Source organism: Pithys albifrons, chromosome 1, assembly GCF_047495875.1.
Source record: "Pithys albifrons albifrons isolate INPA30051 chromosome 1, PitAlb_v1, whole genome shotgun sequence".
NCBI lineage: Eukaryota > Metazoa > Chordata > Aves > Passeriformes > Thamnophilidae > Pithys > Pithys albifrons.
The window spans coordinates 94,758,099-94,778,581 of NC_092458.1; the positions used below are offsets into that span (position 1 = coordinate 94,758,099).

A 20,483-nucleotide genomic window follows, 5' to 3' on the forward strand; every position below is an offset into this window, starting at 1 on the left:
AAAAATACAAAAATGCATAGCCACCCCAAGACGAGAAACACTTTAAAAAACCCAAAATTGTTTCAATAAACTGTGGAAGGCACAGACTGGTTTCTTACAAAAATAGATATTTAACTGCACTGGTGTCAAAAAATTACAACAACTTGAAGGATTTACCAGAAATGATGAAGCATTTTTCTTCTCTTATTAAAGGCCAGACCGCGTCTTATTGCAAACTGGGAAGAATGCCTCAAAGGAACAGGCATGACTTCATCTACATTTAAAAGCTTTCAGCTTAGTGCTTTTATTTGCATTGTACCAGGGAAATTCAAGCATATGTCCAAAACCTTTAGAAGCAAGTTTCCCTCATGTTATAACCTGTACAATCTCTAGTAAGCCATGTGTTTTACATGGCAAAGGGTGAAGATCAAGAGCTAGTTAAAAATATGTATCTTTGTGATTTTAATAAAAATTAATAAAATCACAGAAATTAAAAATTAGTCATTTCCAATCTGATACAGATATTGACAATGTGTATATTAAAAACTCCTCATTTGGTGGAAGGAATGATAAAAGCAGAGCTTTAGAAACCATCACCTATTTTACTTGCATCCATACAGAATACAGCCTTTCTAAAAGTGACCACTACAACACAGCTTAAAGAAAAAAAATCATTTTTATTCGTAGTATTCAAAGAATAATGATTAATTCTAGAACAAAGTGAAACAAATGAAAATTCAGAGTCTTGCAATTGCAGTCTTTCACGCTTTCTTTGGTTTCCATGAAACTCAAAGGAAAAGCCACCCCCCAGGAATCCTGTAAAAACATAAATTAAACAACACCCATTTAATATATGCCACCCCAGGAAAATGGATAATACCACTTAAAGGCAAGAAGTTATCACAGGACACCAGGACAATAAACTGGTATGGGAGTCTCCAGTCTTGTAGAGAACACGTAGTTATCATGTTGCCAAATATCATGTAGTGAGGATGACGCTGTAATGCACTGGGAAAAACCTGGAACACAACTGAGTGCACGGCACTAACACCAAGAGGCCACAGCATGCACACTGAGGAAAGCAATTAAATGGACACAGCAGAGTGAGAAATACAATTACTTTCAGAAATATAAGAAGCAGTCAACTGATACTGCAAACAAGTACAACATTAAGCCACAATAAAGCAATAATTTACAACAGAAGCTCTGAAGAAAACCTAGTAAGACACTGCCCAGACTGTTTAACTACCTCACAGTCCCGTTCATAAAAACAATTTCCAGTATCCATTTCTGGGGCCTCAATGCAGAAAGGGTTCCTGTAGTCCTGTGAAGTCAGCTGCTTGGAACTGTGTGAGTGCTTTGAATAAATGATATACCTACCTTTGCCTAAGACAAAATTACACAATCATGAAATTCAACTGGCAATGAAAATGATACAAGTATTTTAATGGATAGGGGAGTGCTGTTATTTTTTTAAAAGTATTATTTATTTAAACCAACTTTTTTACTTCTGCATATTTTCAGTAAAAGTGCTCTTCAGAAATGGAGTAACCTGGATGAAGTTAACACAAAGTATTTTTCCTCTGTCATAAAAGTCACAAAGTGCTATTATCAGTTAAAGCACTTCTTCAATTGGTCCACAGAAGTCAGGTTCCAAAAAAAAGCTGCCCAAAAAAACCTGACCAAAACTCATCAATTAATGTAAGAACACATACAAACAAATAAATAACACAAAAACCCCCAGACATTTTAGGGTTCTCTTCCATTCCTAAGTGCATATGCGCAGACACAGTCACTGTGACCTACTGAACCATGAAACAGGAATTCAGCAGCCAAGGAAAAATTCTTCTAAAAATATTAACAGACTCCCAGTTGACTTCTTCCAATATCAATCTCAACTCCATCCAAGAAATCACTATCTATTCAGCACTGTTGAGATATTTTCTGTATAGGAATATATGATTAAGCATGCAGTTATCAAAAACAAGTGCAAAAACTTAATAAAATGCTATCAAAACTATACCATGCTTAATACAGACCTTTTTTTCTTTTTGGAACCACATGAAAATGTTTTAACTCACAGTTTATGCACTATGCTCTTAACCTCAATTGAGTGATTTCATAGAATAACTTTTTTTTAAAGAAATACATCTCAGGGATTACAAATATTTGCTTGTGAGTCTGTTTGAATCTTAAAACTGTATTTAATCTTTTGAATGAAGGAAACGTTTTTAAATACCTGAAGTCATTCAGCATGACTAAAGAAATGGATCTCTTGAAAATCCTTATTAGTTTATACAACAATCCATATACCTGTAATTTAGGCACTTTTGTTCAAATCACCCATGCAACACAGACTTGGTCAGACTTGACTTGGTTGTTAACTTATGTATTATTTATGCACAATTATCTTATTTGCATCATAAAAAATTATACAGCATCCCTATGAAAAATGAAATTGTTTGTTACTCTTTGGCCTTAGAGCTTTCTTTCTAAAGCAATTTAAGGGACATGAATTGCTCGAGCACTGGTTTAATTTGGCCAGAGAAGTATCAACTAGTTAATATGGAAGTGTTGGGTTAAACACTGATTAAGTATTAACAACCAGGCTAATTTGCCTTTCAAAAATAAATTATAATGAAGCAAGCTCAAATAGATCGAATACCAGTAAGTCCCACTAACTGTATTAATATGTTTTAACTTTATACACACAAAAACCCTGAGTTCACTCCAAATAAAATTGTTAGTTGTGCTTCTGTTATGGTTTTATATCTATGGTAACAGTAAATCATCAATTGAACTTCACTACTAAAGCATTTAGAGTCAAGGGTGGGGAGGGAAGAGAGATTTTTAAACCAAAAAGAATTCAAACTGAAAGTAGCACTGAAGATAAAAGTTTATACACAACCAACACAGTAAAAAGCTGCCTTTGAAGATGGTGCAGTCCTCTCCCCATTTATTTGTTCTGCCAACCAGTAACATTCCTCCAAACTCATTTTGAAAACCTCTCCCTCTACATTTCTACTTTTTCATGTCTGTTTTCCCCATTATGTTAATTGACTGTTGTAATTTCTGACTGCTTCAAGTCTTTGATATAAACTCTGTTTATGGCTACCTTCCATCCTGTCAATTTTGCATATAAAGCACTTCATTACATTCAGTATAGTGCAACTTAGGCACTAAAATAAAAACAGTAGAGACTGTAAAGATATTTTAAAAAATTTTATAGTCATAGACTTCTATACAATACCATCATTAAATCAGACAAGTCTGATGGACAGTTGTAGAATGACAAGGGCTTCCTCTCTGTGCTGGAAAAGTAACATGCTGCCAAAGGGGATGCTGCTGAAACAGCCTATTGCCCAGAAATATATGCCTGCAGTCAGCCAACAGCTAAATAAGAGCTGTGTAAAGAAGGCTGTTATCTATACTCTCCCTGAGCTAAAAGGATGGCTGCAACAAGAACTTGTCAGTGAGAAGCTGTAACGACTCATTGCTTGGAGAGGGGCATCACAATAGTGTCTGTAGACAAATGTGGAACAGGACTCTTATGTTTCAGCAGCAACTTCCAGACAGTTGTCATCATATTTCAGAGAAGGAAGAACTAAAGTCAAGGGCCTCACCTAATGAGTGCTGCAACAGTCATTTTGTACAAGTACAGTCCTGATAACGCAGGTCATTTCCCTCACATGATCTACACAACTCAGTAGGTACCAGACATATGGACAACAGAGAGACATACAAATTCTAATATTTTATTACTTTAACTGAGGTTTTTAAGAATTTTGTTTACTATCAGGATATACTGATAGGCTGGCTGTAAGAAAATGTAATTGAAATGAGGCATATGTGCAGGCCAAACCTAATCACGTTTTACACCAACTTCACAAACATCTTCTTGAAAAAAGAAAGTCTACTAAAGAAACTAATTACTTGAGGTATTGGGAGATTTCTTAGGATCTTACCTAAACAAATGCACAACCCTATCCCTAAGTCTCCAGCAAATTAAGTATGTTGCATCTCAATAATGAGTGAGAATTAACATAAACTTGTAAAATATATTTTAGAAACTCATCATAAAAACTTCAAGAAAGCCGGCTTGCACTTAGGCATATCTCTAAGGTTTGGATGTAAGACCAAATCCAAGCCTAAGTGACATCAAGACATTTGGGCTTTGTTAAGTTCAAAAGGCATAACCTGAATTCCTGTTCATCTGCTGCCTGCATATTTGTGTGTGTGTGTTTCATACAGGGTCACAGATACTACATTTTCACTGAGGACTGACTTACCTACACAGTGTAATTTTGCCCTGATGTGCTGCTTTAGAATTCACATCAGGCAGCCTGACTAACTACCTAGTATGGCTATACTTCCTTCACATCCTTGAATATCCATAAGGTTTAATCATAAAACATCAGGATGGTTTATAAGTAACAAAGTTAGGAGGCTTATGGTGCTGTAAATTACACCTGCCCTTGAGGGCTGCACTGTTTAATTTCTCAAACACTATAATGATAAAATATCTTTGCACATACCCAGCCTCAGCAAACAGCCAAGGTAAGTGCAGTTCCAGTGCAGAACACCAAAATAAGTTTTGTTGCACTGGCACCTGCCAGAAGTTGAAAACATAGATGCACAATTACTGAAGGTGCTAAGCACAATTACTGAAGGTGCTTCTGTTCATTACAGAAGAACTTCTGAATAGGAAGTGAGGCCAGTGGGCATTTTCAAATGATGTTGCAAGGAGAGGTCTGCTTGTAGTTACAAGCGGATGTTCAAGCACATCTTGCATGTCGTAACACTTCAAGTATGTTTTTAAAGCCCCATTAAAATGGCTACAAAATACAATATTGTTTCCTCCCACAGATTGAAACAGCTTCTTGAACAAGAAACAGCATATCAGGCAAAAAAAGAGAAGGAAAACAACAAGAAAATAGCTAAATTGAAAGAAGAACTAACTAAACTGAAATCCTTTGCTTTAATGGTGGTGGATGAACAGCAAAGACTCACTGAGCAGTTGAATCAACAAAGTAAAAAAATTCAAGAATTAACCAGCTCTACCGAGCAAGCGCATGAGAAGCTGGCCTTTGCTGAAACAAAAATTCAAGAAGAGAAACAGAGAGCCAGCAGGCTGGAGGCTGAACTTCAAGCCCAAAGCAGTAAGATTTCCCAAGAACAAGAAGCAATGATGGCCAAACTAACCAATGAAGACAGTCAGAATCGCCAGCTCCGGTTAAAATTAACTGCTCTCAGCCGGCAAATTGATGAGCTGGAAGAGACCAACAAATCTTTAAGAAGAGCAGAAGAAGAACTGCAAGACCTAAGGGATAAGATAAGTAAAGGAGAGTGTGGGAATGCCACACTTATTACCGAAGTAGAAGAACTAAGGAAACGACTGCTGGAGATGGAAGGAAAAGATGAAGAGCTCATAAAAATGGAAGATCAGTGCAGAGAACTTAATAGAAAGTTAGAAAAAGAAGCATCACAGAGCAAGAACCTTAAAGGGGAAGTCGATAAACTTAACAAAAGAATTATGGAACTGGAGAAACTAGAAGATGCTTTTAACAAGAGTAAACAGGAATGTTACTCCTTGAAATGCAATCTAGAAAGGGAAAAAATGTTAACAAAACAGCTGTCCCATGAGCTTGATGGTTTAAAAGCTAGAGTTGGTGAGCTTGAAGCGATTGAAAGCAAGCTAGAAAAAACTGAGTTTACACTCAAAGAAGATTTAACAAAGCTGAAGAGTCTAACAGTGATGCTTGTGGATGAAAGAAAAACTATGGGTGAAAAAATAAAGCTAACAGAAGAAAAGCTTCAAGCTGCAACTTCTCAGCTTCAGGTGGAACAAAATAAAGTGATGTCAGTTACAGAAAAACTAATTGAGGAAAGTAAAAAGGCACTGAAATCAAAATCTGATGCAGAGGAAAAAGTGTCCAGTGTTACAAAAGAAAGAGATGAACTGAAAAACAAACTCAAAGCAGAAGAGGAGAAAGGAAGTGATCTTATTTCCAAAGTGAATATTCTAAGAAAAAGACTTCAGTCCCTCGAAGATGTTGAAAAAGAGTTTCTTAAAACTAAACATAAGGAGAGTACCAAATCTAGCACCTCCTTGCAGCAGGAAAACAACATCATTAAAGAGCTTTCTCAAGAAGTTGAGAGGCTTAAGCAGAAGCTTAAAGAAATGAAGGCCATAGAAGATGATCTTATGAAAACTGAAGATGAATTTGAGTCTCTAGAACGAAAGTATATCAATGAACGGGACAGAGCCAAGCATCTCTCAGAAGAGCTGGAAGCTGTGAAAATGGAAATGGCGAGGTATAAATTGACAGAAAAGGCAGAGGCCAATCAGGAGCAGCGCCTTTTTAAGAAGCTCAAAGAAGAGGAAGCTAAATCGAGTCATCTTTCCAGAGAACTAGATGCACTGAAAGAGAAAATGCATGAATACATGGAAACAGAAGAGCTAATCTGTCACCTCCGAGGTGATCATTCAGTCTTACAGAAGAAACTCCTCCAGCAAGAAAATAAAAACAGGGACTTGGTGAGAGAAATGGAAAGCATCAGGAAAGAGATGGAGAAGTACAGATCCTTCAGCAAGAACTTCAGGCCTGGTCATAATGGAAGGAGAATTTCTGATGTGCAAGCTTTTTCTAAAGAAATCCAAACAGATCCAGCAGACAGTGAACCACCTGATTACAAAACACTCATGCCTTTAGAGCGAACAGTCTTAAATGGGCAGCTCTATGGAGACAGTGATAATGAGGACAAAGGCAATAATGAGGAGGAACAAACAGTGTCTTTCAAAAGCAACTCATCCAGCGCAAATGCCGTAAACAAAAAATTATGGATCCCTTGGATGAAGTCCAAAGAGAGCCATCCTCAAAATGGAAAGATACATACAAAGCAAAATGGAAACTGTGCACAGACTGGAGATCTAGTGCTGAGCCATACACCTGGCCAACCTCTTCACATAAAAGTCACTCCAGACCATGGACAGAACACAGCAACCCTTGAAATAACCAGTCCCACCACTGAAAGCCCTCACTCCTACAAAAGCACAGCAGTTATACCCAACTGTGGCACTCCAAAGCAAAGAATAACCATTATTCAAAATGCTTCCCTAACACCTGTAAAATCAAAAGCAGGAGAAGGTTACATGACCCCAGAGCACGTAATTTCTCCTATTACTATGACTACTTTTGCAAGATCTCAAACTCCTGAATCGTGTGGTTCTTTAAGTCCCGAAAGAACAATGTCCCCTTTGGCTTTACCTGGCTCAAGTTCTCAGGAACAAACTCTCTCCCCAGAGCCTTTGGAAATGGGAGCCAAGCATGCTGTTATTAGAGTATCCCCAGACAGGCAGTCATCATGGCAGTTTCAGAGATCTAACAGTACAGGATCAAGTGTAATAACTACTGAGGATAACAAAATCCACATTCATTTAGGAAGCCCTTACGTCCAAGCTCTCACCAGTTCCAAGCCCATCAGCCCTTGTACTCCAGTGCAAGACAACAGAACTCCAGCACTAGCTAATGGCCTACCTAGTAAGCCCACCAATAAAATCACCAGCAGTATTACTATCACACCAGCAGCCACTCCTCTTCCACGGCAATCACAAATTACAGTAAGTAATGTCTATAACTGAACCCCATCCATGCTGACACCCTTACCAGCAACCCATCCTGTTTTTCATCCCAGCAAGAATGATTTGGAACAGCCTCTTTACTTTGGGAAAGATCTATGCATGAACTACAACAGCATACGGAACTAACGTTAAGTTTTGCCTGCTTAGTGTTATCAAGTGTGCACTTACTGTATATCTCCTCATTAAAATACAGTTATGTAAAATATTTAGTCTTGCACTTGTATAAATGCATCTTTATGTATTGCCATTTTCAAAGTAACTCACATTACTTTTGACTGCAACTTGCCTTGGTAAAATATTTTAACATTACAAAAAACAGTAAATAATTATTTTCATCATTGCTTGCTGAATATTTTTGTTTGGTTTGTGTGTTTTGTATTTTTCTGCATGTATGGTAGAACTTGAATTAAGCCATAATATTGCCTGCTAACTTCAGATATGACTTGATTCATTACCTTCCCTGCTATTCCCAACTCCTCCTAGCCCTCTCATTTCAGAAAATTATCAGTGCATCACATACAAGCACTCCAAATATTATGTATTGTATCTTAGTACAAATTTATGATGCATATGTTATATGTTCCAGAGTACAACCACCACTTTTCCTCCCCGTTTTTTTAACAGTTTGGCTAAAACTTTTTTTTAAACTTTCCTGTAAACCTTTCTTATGAGTGAACTGAGTTGAGAAACTTGTATGTTAAAATAATTCTCCCCAAACAAAGGGTTTTTTCCCAATACAACAAAAAAATTGTAATCATCTATTATGCTGTAAAACAATACAGAGCAACACTTACATTCCTAAACAATAATTAAGAAGAATTAATATTTAAATTTCATATAAGCTCCTAGACATCAGTTTGAAAAACAATATACATCACACAGGTACACTGAAGAAGAAACAAGTACCAAACTGTGGCATACCTGCATGTTTTTCACATAACAGGCAGAGAATTGGAAGAAGCATTAAGAAGCAATACTAGACCAAGCCTCCAAACATGTAGGCCTTTAGGTCTGGGATAAATAGGACTACAATAAAAAATGGACAAAACAGGCTGAGGTATTTCAAATAGTTACAGTCATTGTGCCTAGAAAAAAACAGAAATGAAATCAGTTCTGTACTTTCCACATGTGCTAAGCAGCCAATTCTAACCTCCCAGAAAATATTGCTAGTGGTTAATCAACTTCACAATGAATGTAAATCTATCCAGAAGACCTGGAATGCACTTTCAAACATCCCTTTCCCAAAAACTGTACAATGCAAATCTAAATTTTAACAGTTGCTCTTATCCTGAAAAGCTAAATACCTATATACTTAATGTTTTGGGGGTGGTATTATTAAAAAAAAATCAACCTTCTTATCAACAGGGAAGTTTGCAAGTAAGGAGAAAGTCCTCATTTATTAAACCCTTATCTTCATTCTTCTTATATTACCCAGAGAAGGAGAAAATATTTCTGCAGTATCACTTAGCAACGGATTCAGCAAAGAACTTTGGCACATGCTTTTACATTAACAAGGAGACCTCTATCATTTTAAATCCTTTTGATAGACAAGAATCTGAATGTTTACAACTGTAGGTAATAACTGTTTTTAGGACAGTTTGTATTGAAAATCAAAGTCCACCACCCATACACACTTTCTTCTCAGTAAAACTAACAATAGGAAGAAAAAGTATTAAATTATAAGATATGCAACAGAAATGGATATTAACATAAATATCACAGTTGAGCAGTGGCAATTTCAAAGGACAAAATGTGGACATGCACAGGCCAACCTTAATGTCACACATAACCTGAAGGCTTCCTAAGAGGTCCTTCCTACTAGTTTTGTCTCACTTTTTCTCCATGGCTGCACAAGTGAGATCTAAGACCTGGGTCAGAAGTAGGACATAGTCCTGCTGTGCAAAGCAAACTTCAACTCATAAAAACTTCAGCAAAAGTTACTGAGTCAAGACAGCAAAAGGCGAGTCAAGATTATAAAAATTTTAGAGTGTGTTAATTACATGAACAAGTTACTCAACTATGCACATGCTTAACCTCAAGGCTCAGTCAAAATCAAAACGCAGTACATTCAAAAAACATTCTCTGCACTTCTGTTCTTTGGGATACTGCATATCCTGCTGATCCATACCTAAGATCTCTGCAGGAAGACATTACAAGCACAGTACTGAAAACTGTGTCTTAACTACCCACTTGCCAGCACACTAACAGACATCAAATTCTCCAAAAATTAAAGGATTAAAAGTTTTCCTCTTGAGACATTAATATTTTCTTCAGTTAAAAAGCTTGCAGAAAAAAATATAATTTCATATTTGCCTTCCAAAATACACAGAAATGCATCAACCATTACCCACCAGACCATCTATTACAACATCTTATAAAAGAAAAGCACACTTCAGGACACAGCAATAAGCACATTTAGTCCGTTGGACAATTACCAAGCTATTATGAATAAGGACATTCAGATTTTAAAGCAAAGTTTTGAATACAAAACCTAGGTGAGAGTTCACAGCATTTATAAGTTTAATCATTAAACAGGACAGTACTTCTGTCCCTGTTTTAAACTCAAAACGCTGTATCAGTAACTGTCCAATTAACAGAAGACAAAGGAAGCAGCCACTCATGACCTAAGTAAGAAGCATCAGCACAGTCTGTAAATGAAATTGCTACATTTTCTAAAGACACACCTGGATTAAGGGATGCTTACATTTCCCTACTGATGAAACACTCTCTGTGTAATCTTAACTGACTTCACAGCACAAGTTTTATCAGTCATTTCAACAGATGAAAAATCATATCATTATTTTGCCTGAAAATAAGGGGTGCAGAATAAAACAGGTCCGTCTTGTTCAAATTCCCAAGATCCATTTCAAAGCACCAAGCAGGGAAAATAAACACCTGGATGTATTTGCTGAGAACTGAAACTTGGTTGTTTAAACAGAAATAAATTAGCTGTACTTTTATCATGAAGCAACAAATAGAAAGCACAGCTTAAGCACTCCAATTACAGATTTACAAATTAACCTCAAATTGTCCAGATCACCATTCCATATTTCAGATTATTTCCAGTTTGCTGAGTGGGAATATCCACCTGTTTCCTTGGCAGACAAAGAAAGAACAAGGAGAAATTAAATGATTTATCCACAAATTGATTCAAGCACTCTGAACAAAAACATCAAGCATGATGATACTAAAATTCAAGTAAGGCACTTTTCTAGGAATTTCAAGCATTCCGTAAATGGTAAGTATTGCTCTTAATTTGGAGGCTGAGACACTTTTGCTTTCAGCATTTATTCCAAAGCCTAAAGTCTGACAGGTATATAATGATTCACTTAAATGGTAAAGGGAAATAGGGTCACATAGTAAGCAGCATAAATCAGAGGGATTAAGCTATGGAAGAGAGGGCAACAGCAGTTTCCAGCAGATCATAATATCAACCCTTCTCTTTTCCAAAACTCTTGGCAAGCATCTCCTGTAAAGTACAAAAAACTACCCTTTTCCCAGGATGTTAAGTTCCCAGGAAAAGAAAGCAGGGATTGACTGATTAAAAAATGGCAGCAGTTACCAGCCCACTTTCCTTCATCTTTTCAGTTCTTATTCAGTGAGTGATCAAATAGACACAAGCAAAGGTAGCACAAACACTTTGTTGCTCAGCATTTTTAAGCATCCTTTTTATGTGATTAAATATTTCAGCAGAAACATTTGTCATTTGTGTTCTTACAGGGAGAATGGATGAAGGGAGGGAGGGAAAAGGAGAAAAACCAAAAAGAAGAGTATAAGATACAATAATGGTAATCTAAGAGCAGTGTCCATCCTGTGAGGTAGTATAGTATTTCAAGTTATTTAAAAACCTCCTGCAAGTAGCTAATTAAGAACTAGAATTGACAAAAATTACAGGAGCAGCCAGTTAATCTTCCTGATCCAAACCAATGTAGACAATAAGGAGTCTGGGGACAGAATGTAAGGCTGTAATAAGAAGAAAGATCTGTATGTAAGCATTTCATGCAGGGCTTAAGAAGGCGTGCTCCTCACACTGGGGAAAAAAATAATCAGAAACAGAATGTAGAGCACTACTTTCTGAATAAGACTGAATGGATGCTGCAGAGTTAGGTGATGGAAACGGAGTAACCATCTGCAGGATGACTTTGTCCCTAAGGAAACAGATATTGAGACAGGCAAAACAAAAACTGACAACTGCCTAATCTCCAGGCTTAAGCAAAGACTACCAAAACATTATGTTACCAAGAAACAGAAGGAAGATCTTAGGGTTCAAGTACAGCACAAGTGGGTGTACGAAGATGTTTTAAAACTAATACCAAGTAATGCAAGTGGGAAATTGCTCAAAAAAAAGACCAACCTCTAAAATTTAAGCAGCATGAAGCATTTTCACAAATCTGCCGCCAGTGGCCCCAAGATGTAATTGAATTCTCTCTGTGCTGTAGCCAGCACATCAGCCAGTGACCCACCATACTGTGGGCACCCAGAAAGTCTCAGGTATCAGAGCTGCCAAGTGAACGTGATTCTCTCTTGACCACTAAGCAAAGTACTCTTGAGAAACAGATTTTTAGCACAAGCTCTCTCCACTTGCCAGGCGGTTGCCTGACATCACAGGGTCTTCATATTGGGATGGGCAAAAGAAGCTGCCTCCCCTTTCCACCCCCACCACAGCTCATATCCCAAAATAGTGCCCTTCCAGTTATGTTGTCACCACTGTTCAGGAAGGCAGCATTGTGAACCAGCTCAAGAAACTAACCTGGATTAAAAAAAAAACAAAAAACAAACACACACCTCCCCACCCAACAACAACAACAAAAAAACAAAAACCCACCAAAACACAAATAAAAAAACTCACACTCCACAAATCTTCATTAAAAAAACCCAAACAAAACCAAACAACCTCAACAAAGCAGGATCCCTTACACAGCAAAGCTTTAGCAAAAAGCTACATCAGCATAACTGAAGGGACAAGCAAAAAGGAAAAAGGATGACCAATTATACTGCAATGACTGCCAAAGCCCTGGTCCCATCACCTTCAGTGCTACCACTATTGTCTGATGAGATAAAATCCAGGGTGCAAATATATCAAATACATCAGTCCTATTAACATCCGGATGTCTTTTGTGGGAGAAGTTAATTGACTTGTGCAAAATCTGAGCAAGGCAGCTTGGACTGTCATTAGTGTCTATATATTCTTATCCTTGACTGTCTCATACTCAAGCCACCATAAATCATGTTTTATCCTGTAGAAACATCAACCTTAGCTGGATTAAATTCTTTTAATTGTAATTTACATATATATATAGGAAAAAATTATGTATCTACTAAATATAGGACTCTGATTACATATATTTTTATGTGGCCCTTTCTAGAGGATAACAGCCTGCTCACAGGCAGAAAAAGGGACATGATGGTAAAAGCAGAGAGTTCTTTTCCTATCCATGCAGAACACATTTGGGTCCAATCTGGTTACCCCTCTAAACTTTTTCAACATATATACTTGCTAGCTTGGGGAAAACATATTCAAAGCTTTTGAACAGACAATATTGATAACAAAGATGTTTGCACATTGAAAGTTGTGTGTGGGTACAAATGCAGTTCCAAACATCTTTAGAAACTGCATAACCTAGAAACACCAAAACACTGTACAAAATGATACTCACTGCTAAGAATCTGCCTCAACAAATGGCAATGCAGCTTTAAACCAAGTGAACTGCTGATCCCACACGATTTTATTGTGCACTGACAGTAAAGCACCTGCAGAGAAGCATATTAGGGCCAGCACCACCCTCTGCAGGACTGAATTGCTATTGCAGCGTGTTTAGGACTACAAAAAGGCCACACAGCTCTTTTCTTAGAGGGTCTCCCAAGTGTCCTGATGAAGTCCCTGAGATCCCTTCGACTTTCAAGTGGCAAAGTAAAGACAACTAAGAGGAATCAACTGTTCATTTCAGAGAACAGACAGCTCCGTGATGATGCTGGTCAACTAGCCCCAAGTAAATCCTTGTGCCAGGGGAGCTGACCCACAACATAACTTTACCTGCATCTTGTCAATTATCTATTGACTATCTGTGAGTCTTTAAACCACCCAAAGATTAAAAGATTATCACAATTACCAGTGAAGGCAAGTCACAAGGAAACCAAGGCACATAACAGAATTTCAGTAACTGGGAACACAACTTCTGCCTCCAAAGCTGCTTCTTTTCCCCACCACCAGCAAGTACATTTAAAAGTGGTTGTCAGGAAATAAGAGCACAGTGCACATTAGTGCAAATTCTTTTATATACACAGAAATAATCCCTAATATTAATATGGATTTTTCTGTCAAATGTGTCATAATATTGAAATCAAGTACTGTAATAGACCAAATATCAGCAAAAGGGTAGAAGACACAAAAAATTGAGCTTAAAAGGGACCTCAGAGCATTTTCCAGCCTATTCCATCACTGTAACTTGACTTAAACCCTTCTAAACAAAAACGTGGTTCATACAGTTCTTAAAAAACTCTGCAATGACAATTTCACAGTTACCAGGGCCGAAACACCCTTGCTACTTCAGCCCTTGCTACTAAGAAGATTGCTAATTTTTAAACTACATTTATGTTGCTGAAATTGTAATCCAGTATTTGCTTTCCTATACCCCCACTGGACTTCAAAAACTATTTTCTCTGCAACAGGCTTTCACATATTAGAAGACAATTATCGTGTCTTTTCTGAGTTTTGTTTTCTCTACATTAAATAAACCAAACTGCTCTCCCACTTAATAGCTCAAGTACCATAACTGTACAGATTATTAATAATTTTCCCTCTGCGAAGCAGTTTATAATGGTGTGACAATGCAGCGAGCCAAGCCAGACAACACTCTGGCAAAGGCCTAACCAAGGTTAGTAAGTTCAAGGATTGCACTGTACATCTCAGTATAGTCACGCACACAAGTGGGTTGCATAAAAGTAACTGAGACTTCTCACTTTGGATTTCTAGAAGACAACTGCCAGGACCTAGTGAAAGACAAATAAGGAAAAGGAAATATCTGGATGCCCTGTGCAGCTGAGGACACCTAACCAGAAATTTCAGCCAAAGCTATTGAGTTTAGAGACCAAAGAGAATATTCATGTTTGTCACTTAATCTTAACTCATTCTCACTTCCAGACCTGGTTTAAGTTCTGACTGCATTCAGTCATCCAGAAACAAGCTTCAGTCTGGCAAGAGGCATGTTTGTACATATACAGATAGGTGGACTTTTGTGTAAAGGATCTTCAGCACCATCCTCTGAAAACTTTCACTAAGGCTAAAAATTATACTTTGTTGCTCAAATTACTAAAACTAAAAATTTAAGCAGTGAGAAAGAATCTTACCTAAAGTTATTTCTTCTAGATGAAGTTCTACCATGACTGTAGAAAGGCAAGTAAGAAAACTTATAGCAGAGGTTCTACTCTATTGCTCCCCCCTATTTAAATGAATATAGTTTCATCAGGAAGCAGAGCATGTGTCATACTTCCAGAAGGAAAAGGAAAAGGGAAAGATTAGGACCAAAAGCAGGAGAACTACTTCAACAGCACAGAAACAGAAATATTTTCTCTCCTTGACACTTCCACAGACACTTGCCTCAGCCCACTCCCCAGAAAGCAAGCACTGTATTTTGTTAAACTTTCTGATGACCCATATAAACAAGATAAGCTACCTCTGTGCATGTGAGGGGGAAAAGAAGGTGTTTATGGAATATACATCCTGGTATTTCAGAGAATGCTTTCTCAGTTGACTTCCTGAAATCAAGAAGGGTTATTTTCACATTAATGTATGAAAATTTCACAATTGTCACCTGTGCAGTGTCTGTCTCCATCCCTTAAGTACCTGCTTCACTATGAGACAATAAACACAGCCTGTGTTTGAGTTCTCAAACACCTTTTCTTCTGCCACTTCCTATTATAAGTGACTGATGGCTACTTTAGAAGTTAATTTAAAAATTAAGTTAAAAGATCCTTATGAAACGCACCTTTCTTGGTTCTTAGATCACTTCTTGTCTTGAGAATTGGATTTAACTGCTTATTTCTACAACTATACGTACCATGGACAAAAACTTCGCTATTTTCCAGGTCTAATGCCTTAAACTAATAGAGAGCCATTATATTTACAACATACCACATAATCTTATAATCAAAAAAATGTGGCTGGTTTAATGTGTTTGGGGTTAGCTGTCTTTGCTGTTACAGTAATTATTTGCCCCATGCTTACTTAAATGTGTTTAGATACATTAAGTAAAGGAAAACTGCACAACTCAGAGAGGTCACTCGGAGGTAACACTTTGTTTCTAGGGCTGTTTCAGGAGCATTAATGGGAACTCATAAGGCATCTCCAGAACATGAAAGGCAGCTCAGCTTATTTTCTGAAGTATAAACATATCTTATTTTCCCTTCTAGCCCTTGGAATGACAGCAGATAGAAAAAGTGGCCTAACAATGGGAACTCAAGAAGTCATAACCAAACACCAATGACAAACACAGAGCTAGCAAATTCAGAATACAAAGGAAAGTAAAAAAAAAAAAAAAAAGATGGGGGAGACTAAAAACCATTCATTTTGAAGGAGAAAGACAATAGGTTGAAAGGGTGCATACATTCTAAGAGACTCTTGGTATGCACACACATTTCCCACATATAGATAAGGTATAGCCAAGGTATCTGCTTACAAGCCTCTGCCCTAAGTAGTAGCAAAGGAAGTAGGAGGAATGCACAATAATTTTCAGTACATGTACAACTAAACCAATGCAGACTTTTATATACAGTTACTTCCAAGGGCTTTCCAGAACCCTGGTGCAAACTATAGGCCAGGGGTATTTTCACACCTCACTTTCCACTGATTTAATAAAATCTTAGAGCCTGAGCACCATTTAGATGCACAGAACCTGTATAAATCTGGGTGTACAAATATCTTCTTGAAGTACTAACACAGCTGTTAAATCAGCGAGAGATAGAATACTCCAACCACTTTGCACCTTATGGAATCTCTTACCTGGAACACTTCTCAGAGAAAAAAACACCCAAAACCAAACTAGCAAACACAACTTCTTCTTAGAGATACAATCACATTTTACCACACAAGACTTGACACAAATATTTTCATTTATTCATCTCAATGCATTTAGAAAATTATGGCTAATCTAATTATTTTTATAGTTGGGAAACAGGAATGCTCTCTAATGACATCAAGCAGCAGCACTGCTAGTAAAAGCTCACACAAACACTTTATTCCCGATTCTGTGTCTCATCTACCAGGCCATACCACAGAGTCAGAAGCAAACTCTTCCAACTCAATACTCAGGAAAAGGCATATGGCAGGAACACAATTATACCCTCCAACATCAACCCCTTCTTAAGACAGTACGTTTGCTAATTGAAGCAAAATGCTTTTTGTTTTGGGAGTGCATACTAACCATACGAATTTTAACATTCAAGACTACCATGAAAACGCATGTTAACTTTTTTTTATTCAGCATTTAACGACAAGTTTCAATCCAGTTTAAGTGACAACACTGAGGTGCAGTGCAAAAGGAAAACTTCGCTGCCATCTAGAGGTAAAAATCTTTCATGAACATGGCAAAGAAAAAGGCATCTCCTTCCCTATTCACTTTTAAAGACAAACTTTTTCCTTTCTCAATGCACCAAAAAAAAAAGGCAGTTACAAATTTAAACATTTCTATTTTAAAAATAAAAATGAAACACATTTTATACACTCAGACTACACGTCTCATCTTTGGTGGTGTCCAGTGGTAACTGCTTGTGAGCTTTAAGTACCAGGCAGAGAGTGATAAACCCACCCTCTAGCAGCCTACAACTTACAGCATCCGCAGCTGAAATCCACATCATAGCTTCGTGTTTAGCAGTCCCTGATGGATGCCACAAATCAGTGTAAAGTCTCTCCAAACCAATTTATATCATCATCTCAAAAACTGCTTGTTCCAAAAACCCTCATAGCTCATTAACAGTACTTTTCACATACCTTTAACCCACCTTCAATGAATGCCCTCTCAGGCATGTTAGAGAGAATTTCCCTATTCACCATAAGGCCAGATATCTGCTGTTGTTTATTTTTCTCACCACAATCTATTTTCCAAACTTAGAAAGGCCTAGTGTATGTTACTAATCTTCATGCACAAGACATTGCATAACTGTCAGTCTTTGCCATCTTTTCTGCATTTTTCCCTTTATTGAGCTGTTTGGACAAAACTCTGTAAAACATTCACAATGTAGGCATGGTTTGGATTTACACAGTGAAAAATGACAGGTTTGGTTTTCTTCTTTTCTTAGTAATTCCTAACTGCCTGTTAGCTTTTTGACCATTATCAGTCACTGAGCAATGAGGACAATTTACAGTGATTCCAAGATCTGTGTTCTGAGTGACAATAGATGTCACTACTGTATGGAACTAGTTTTTCCTATATCTATTATTTTTCATTGGTCAGCACTGAACTGACACTCAACACCATGAACTACAATCAGTTCTTGTTTCTAATACCCTCCCTTTTATACCATATGCAAATGTTATAATTTCAGTACTGTCTTTCCATGCAGTTTATGAATATGTTGAATACCAGAGGTGTCTGTGAGGCTTAGATGCTATCTGCACAATACAATTAAAACCAGCTCCCTTCCTAACCACTTGCCACTTTTTAACTCTAAGAACTTTTCTTCTTTTCCCACAGTTTCCATACAAACTTTGCTTTGCATGGTCATACCTGCAATAGCAAGTTAAAGCTGTATCTACATCTTTCCCTCAGACATGGATCAACTCAAACTACAGGAAACTGAGACAACAAACCAGCCTAGCTGGATACAAACTATCTACACAAAATGAACCTTCCTCTGGACTAACTCCCAAGCTATGCCTCCAAATTGTTCCAGAGATAGAGGCACATTGTGGACTATTCAAACAATCCAACACTACTGACAATTTAACAGTTACAGTGTCTGGGAACATTCACAAACACTGCACAGTTCATCATCAGACAATCTGATAGCATATACCTATATAACAATATCTGACTAATATACTCAAATATTATCCTTGAGAAGAAATGCAGATGTTTTCCCATTACAAAATTAGTAACCATGTGGGTGAACATCTTATTTCCTATTGTCATTTCTACACTTTGATCAGTTCAGCAGTCATACTTCAGAATCTTTTGTGAAGCTTCACTCTGAAGTGGCATCACACTCCTCTGGCATTACCAACAATTTCAGTGGTGGACTGCACACCACAAAATATTCTTCTTCCGAACTCGTAGAAACACACCACATTGTTCTGGGGGATCAATACTATTCTTTCTATTTCTTTGTGCTCAAACCTGCTCAGTTTTATCCTTTTGAGAACTCCTGTCATATAGAATTAGACACAGGTAAATTGCAGCCTCTTGCATTGTGATTATTTTTTTTACTAAGTTCTGGCAGACCTTTATGGCCAGTAGGAAGTTGTTTCTCAAAACTTGCTTTGATCTAGCTTGTTCTTATTCATACTTAATTGACCAGGCTTTTGATACTGTTTTCTATTGTCCAAATTTGAACACCATTTCCAGTTTATAGTTTTACAAAAGAAAAAAGAAACCTAATTGAAATTCTTTTACCCTGAGCTTGACTGGAAAGGTATATAAAAACGTTTGTGATGCAAAAAGCTTTTTGATGAGTAGTGTCTGATCAATCCCAGTTTCATATAAGCTTCTTGCCTTGACAGTTCTTCTCCCCTTTTCAGCACACATATTATCTTTTTTTTTATATTTACGTTTTTGCAATAAAATATGACTATGATGGATTCTGAAGGGAGAGTTCTCTTACAAACACATTAATTTTGTGTACACTGGTCACTGCCAAAGAATGATCTCTCATAATAAAGTACGAGCTAGGTATTGCCTGCCATTTAGGACTGAATCAAGACTTGCTTCTGCATGTGGAAGTTCATTGATTATTCACCCAGAGAAGTCGCACAGTTCATATCCTTTGCACTGCATCACTCACTCAGCTCCTGGAGTTGATGCTCTAGTCAGAGGAGTGCCAGGAAATCTTTCTTATTTATAGTCTGGATTTCAATCCATTCAGATTCTTTGATATTCACCAATGAAGTAGGCAAGGTATACAATGCTTCGCTGTCATTACCCATGAGACAAAGGAAGTTCAGGCAAACAGTTCTAAGAGCAATGCATTCAGATTTACCAAGTGGTAAAGACATTAACAAGCTAAATACACAGTTTGCTTCTCCCCCCTAACTCATTGCTTATTTTCTTGGTTTATTTGAAGATTACTAACGCGTTCCGTCGTTCAGTTCCAACTCGGATCCCCAAACCAAAGCCTATGAGCACAGCCAAAGCACCTGTCAAAATTCCTGATGGACATCTCACCAAACCACTCCAAGATGGCACTTCTGGAAAGATACGCATTATAAGGACTGTGTCTAAAACCTGCCTTCAAAGTGGAGGGAGAAGGTAAATCATTTTCTATGATCTATGACATTAAAATGGATTTAAGCAATCTGAATCTCAACAGCAGTTGTTTCCACTGGGGAAAAATGTGAAACCAGGGTCAGCATGTCTATGGTCACCAATGACAGGACATCAGGAGACAGCCAAATTCTTAGGAGCCAAAGTAGCTGCATGTCTGCAGGGACCAAGCTCCATCCCCTTTTTTCTGGTGCAATTCCAGATTTTGGCACTCACAGTACAGAAGTACATGAGACACAAATAAGTTTCTACTATAAATTCAGTTTTGACGTGTTTCATAAATAAGAGTAGTAAGTTTGTCTCAGTAGATTTATAAAACATGGGCAATCACTTCAAGAGAGGTTGCATGAGGTGTCATTTTGTTTTCAGAGTTGGTCTAGTCAAGAAGT

General features: G+C 37.4%; 2 protein-coding genes across 5 annotated transcripts in view; one reads left to right on the forward strand and one right to left on the reverse strand.

The window, feature by feature from the left end:
• The window catches only part of CMSS1 (cms1 ribosomal small subunit homolog), a 225,945-nt gene that overhangs the window by 200,193 nt on the left and 5,269 nt on the right, over positions 1–20,483 (reverse strand). The gene's annotated exons all lie outside the window — the stretch shown is intronic.
• FILIP1L (filamin A interacting protein 1 like) overlaps positions 1–20,483 on the forward strand; it is a 35,044-nt gene that overhangs the window by 11,445 nt on the left and 3,116 nt on the right. Inside the window, exons 1-2 of one of the 2 annotated variants that reach the window (XM_071561157.1) lie at positions 4,850–7,600; positions 19,895–20,079. In XM_071561157.1, coding sequence (XP_071417258.1) covers positions 4,961–7,600; positions 19,895–20,079 — 2,825 coding nt within the window. In that variant the 5' untranslated portion in view covers positions 4,850–4,960. Of the gene's footprint in view, positions 1–4,845; positions 7,963–19,894; positions 20,080–20,483 lie in introns of those variants that run through there. The other variant, XM_071561151.1, reaches the window with a different exon arrangement.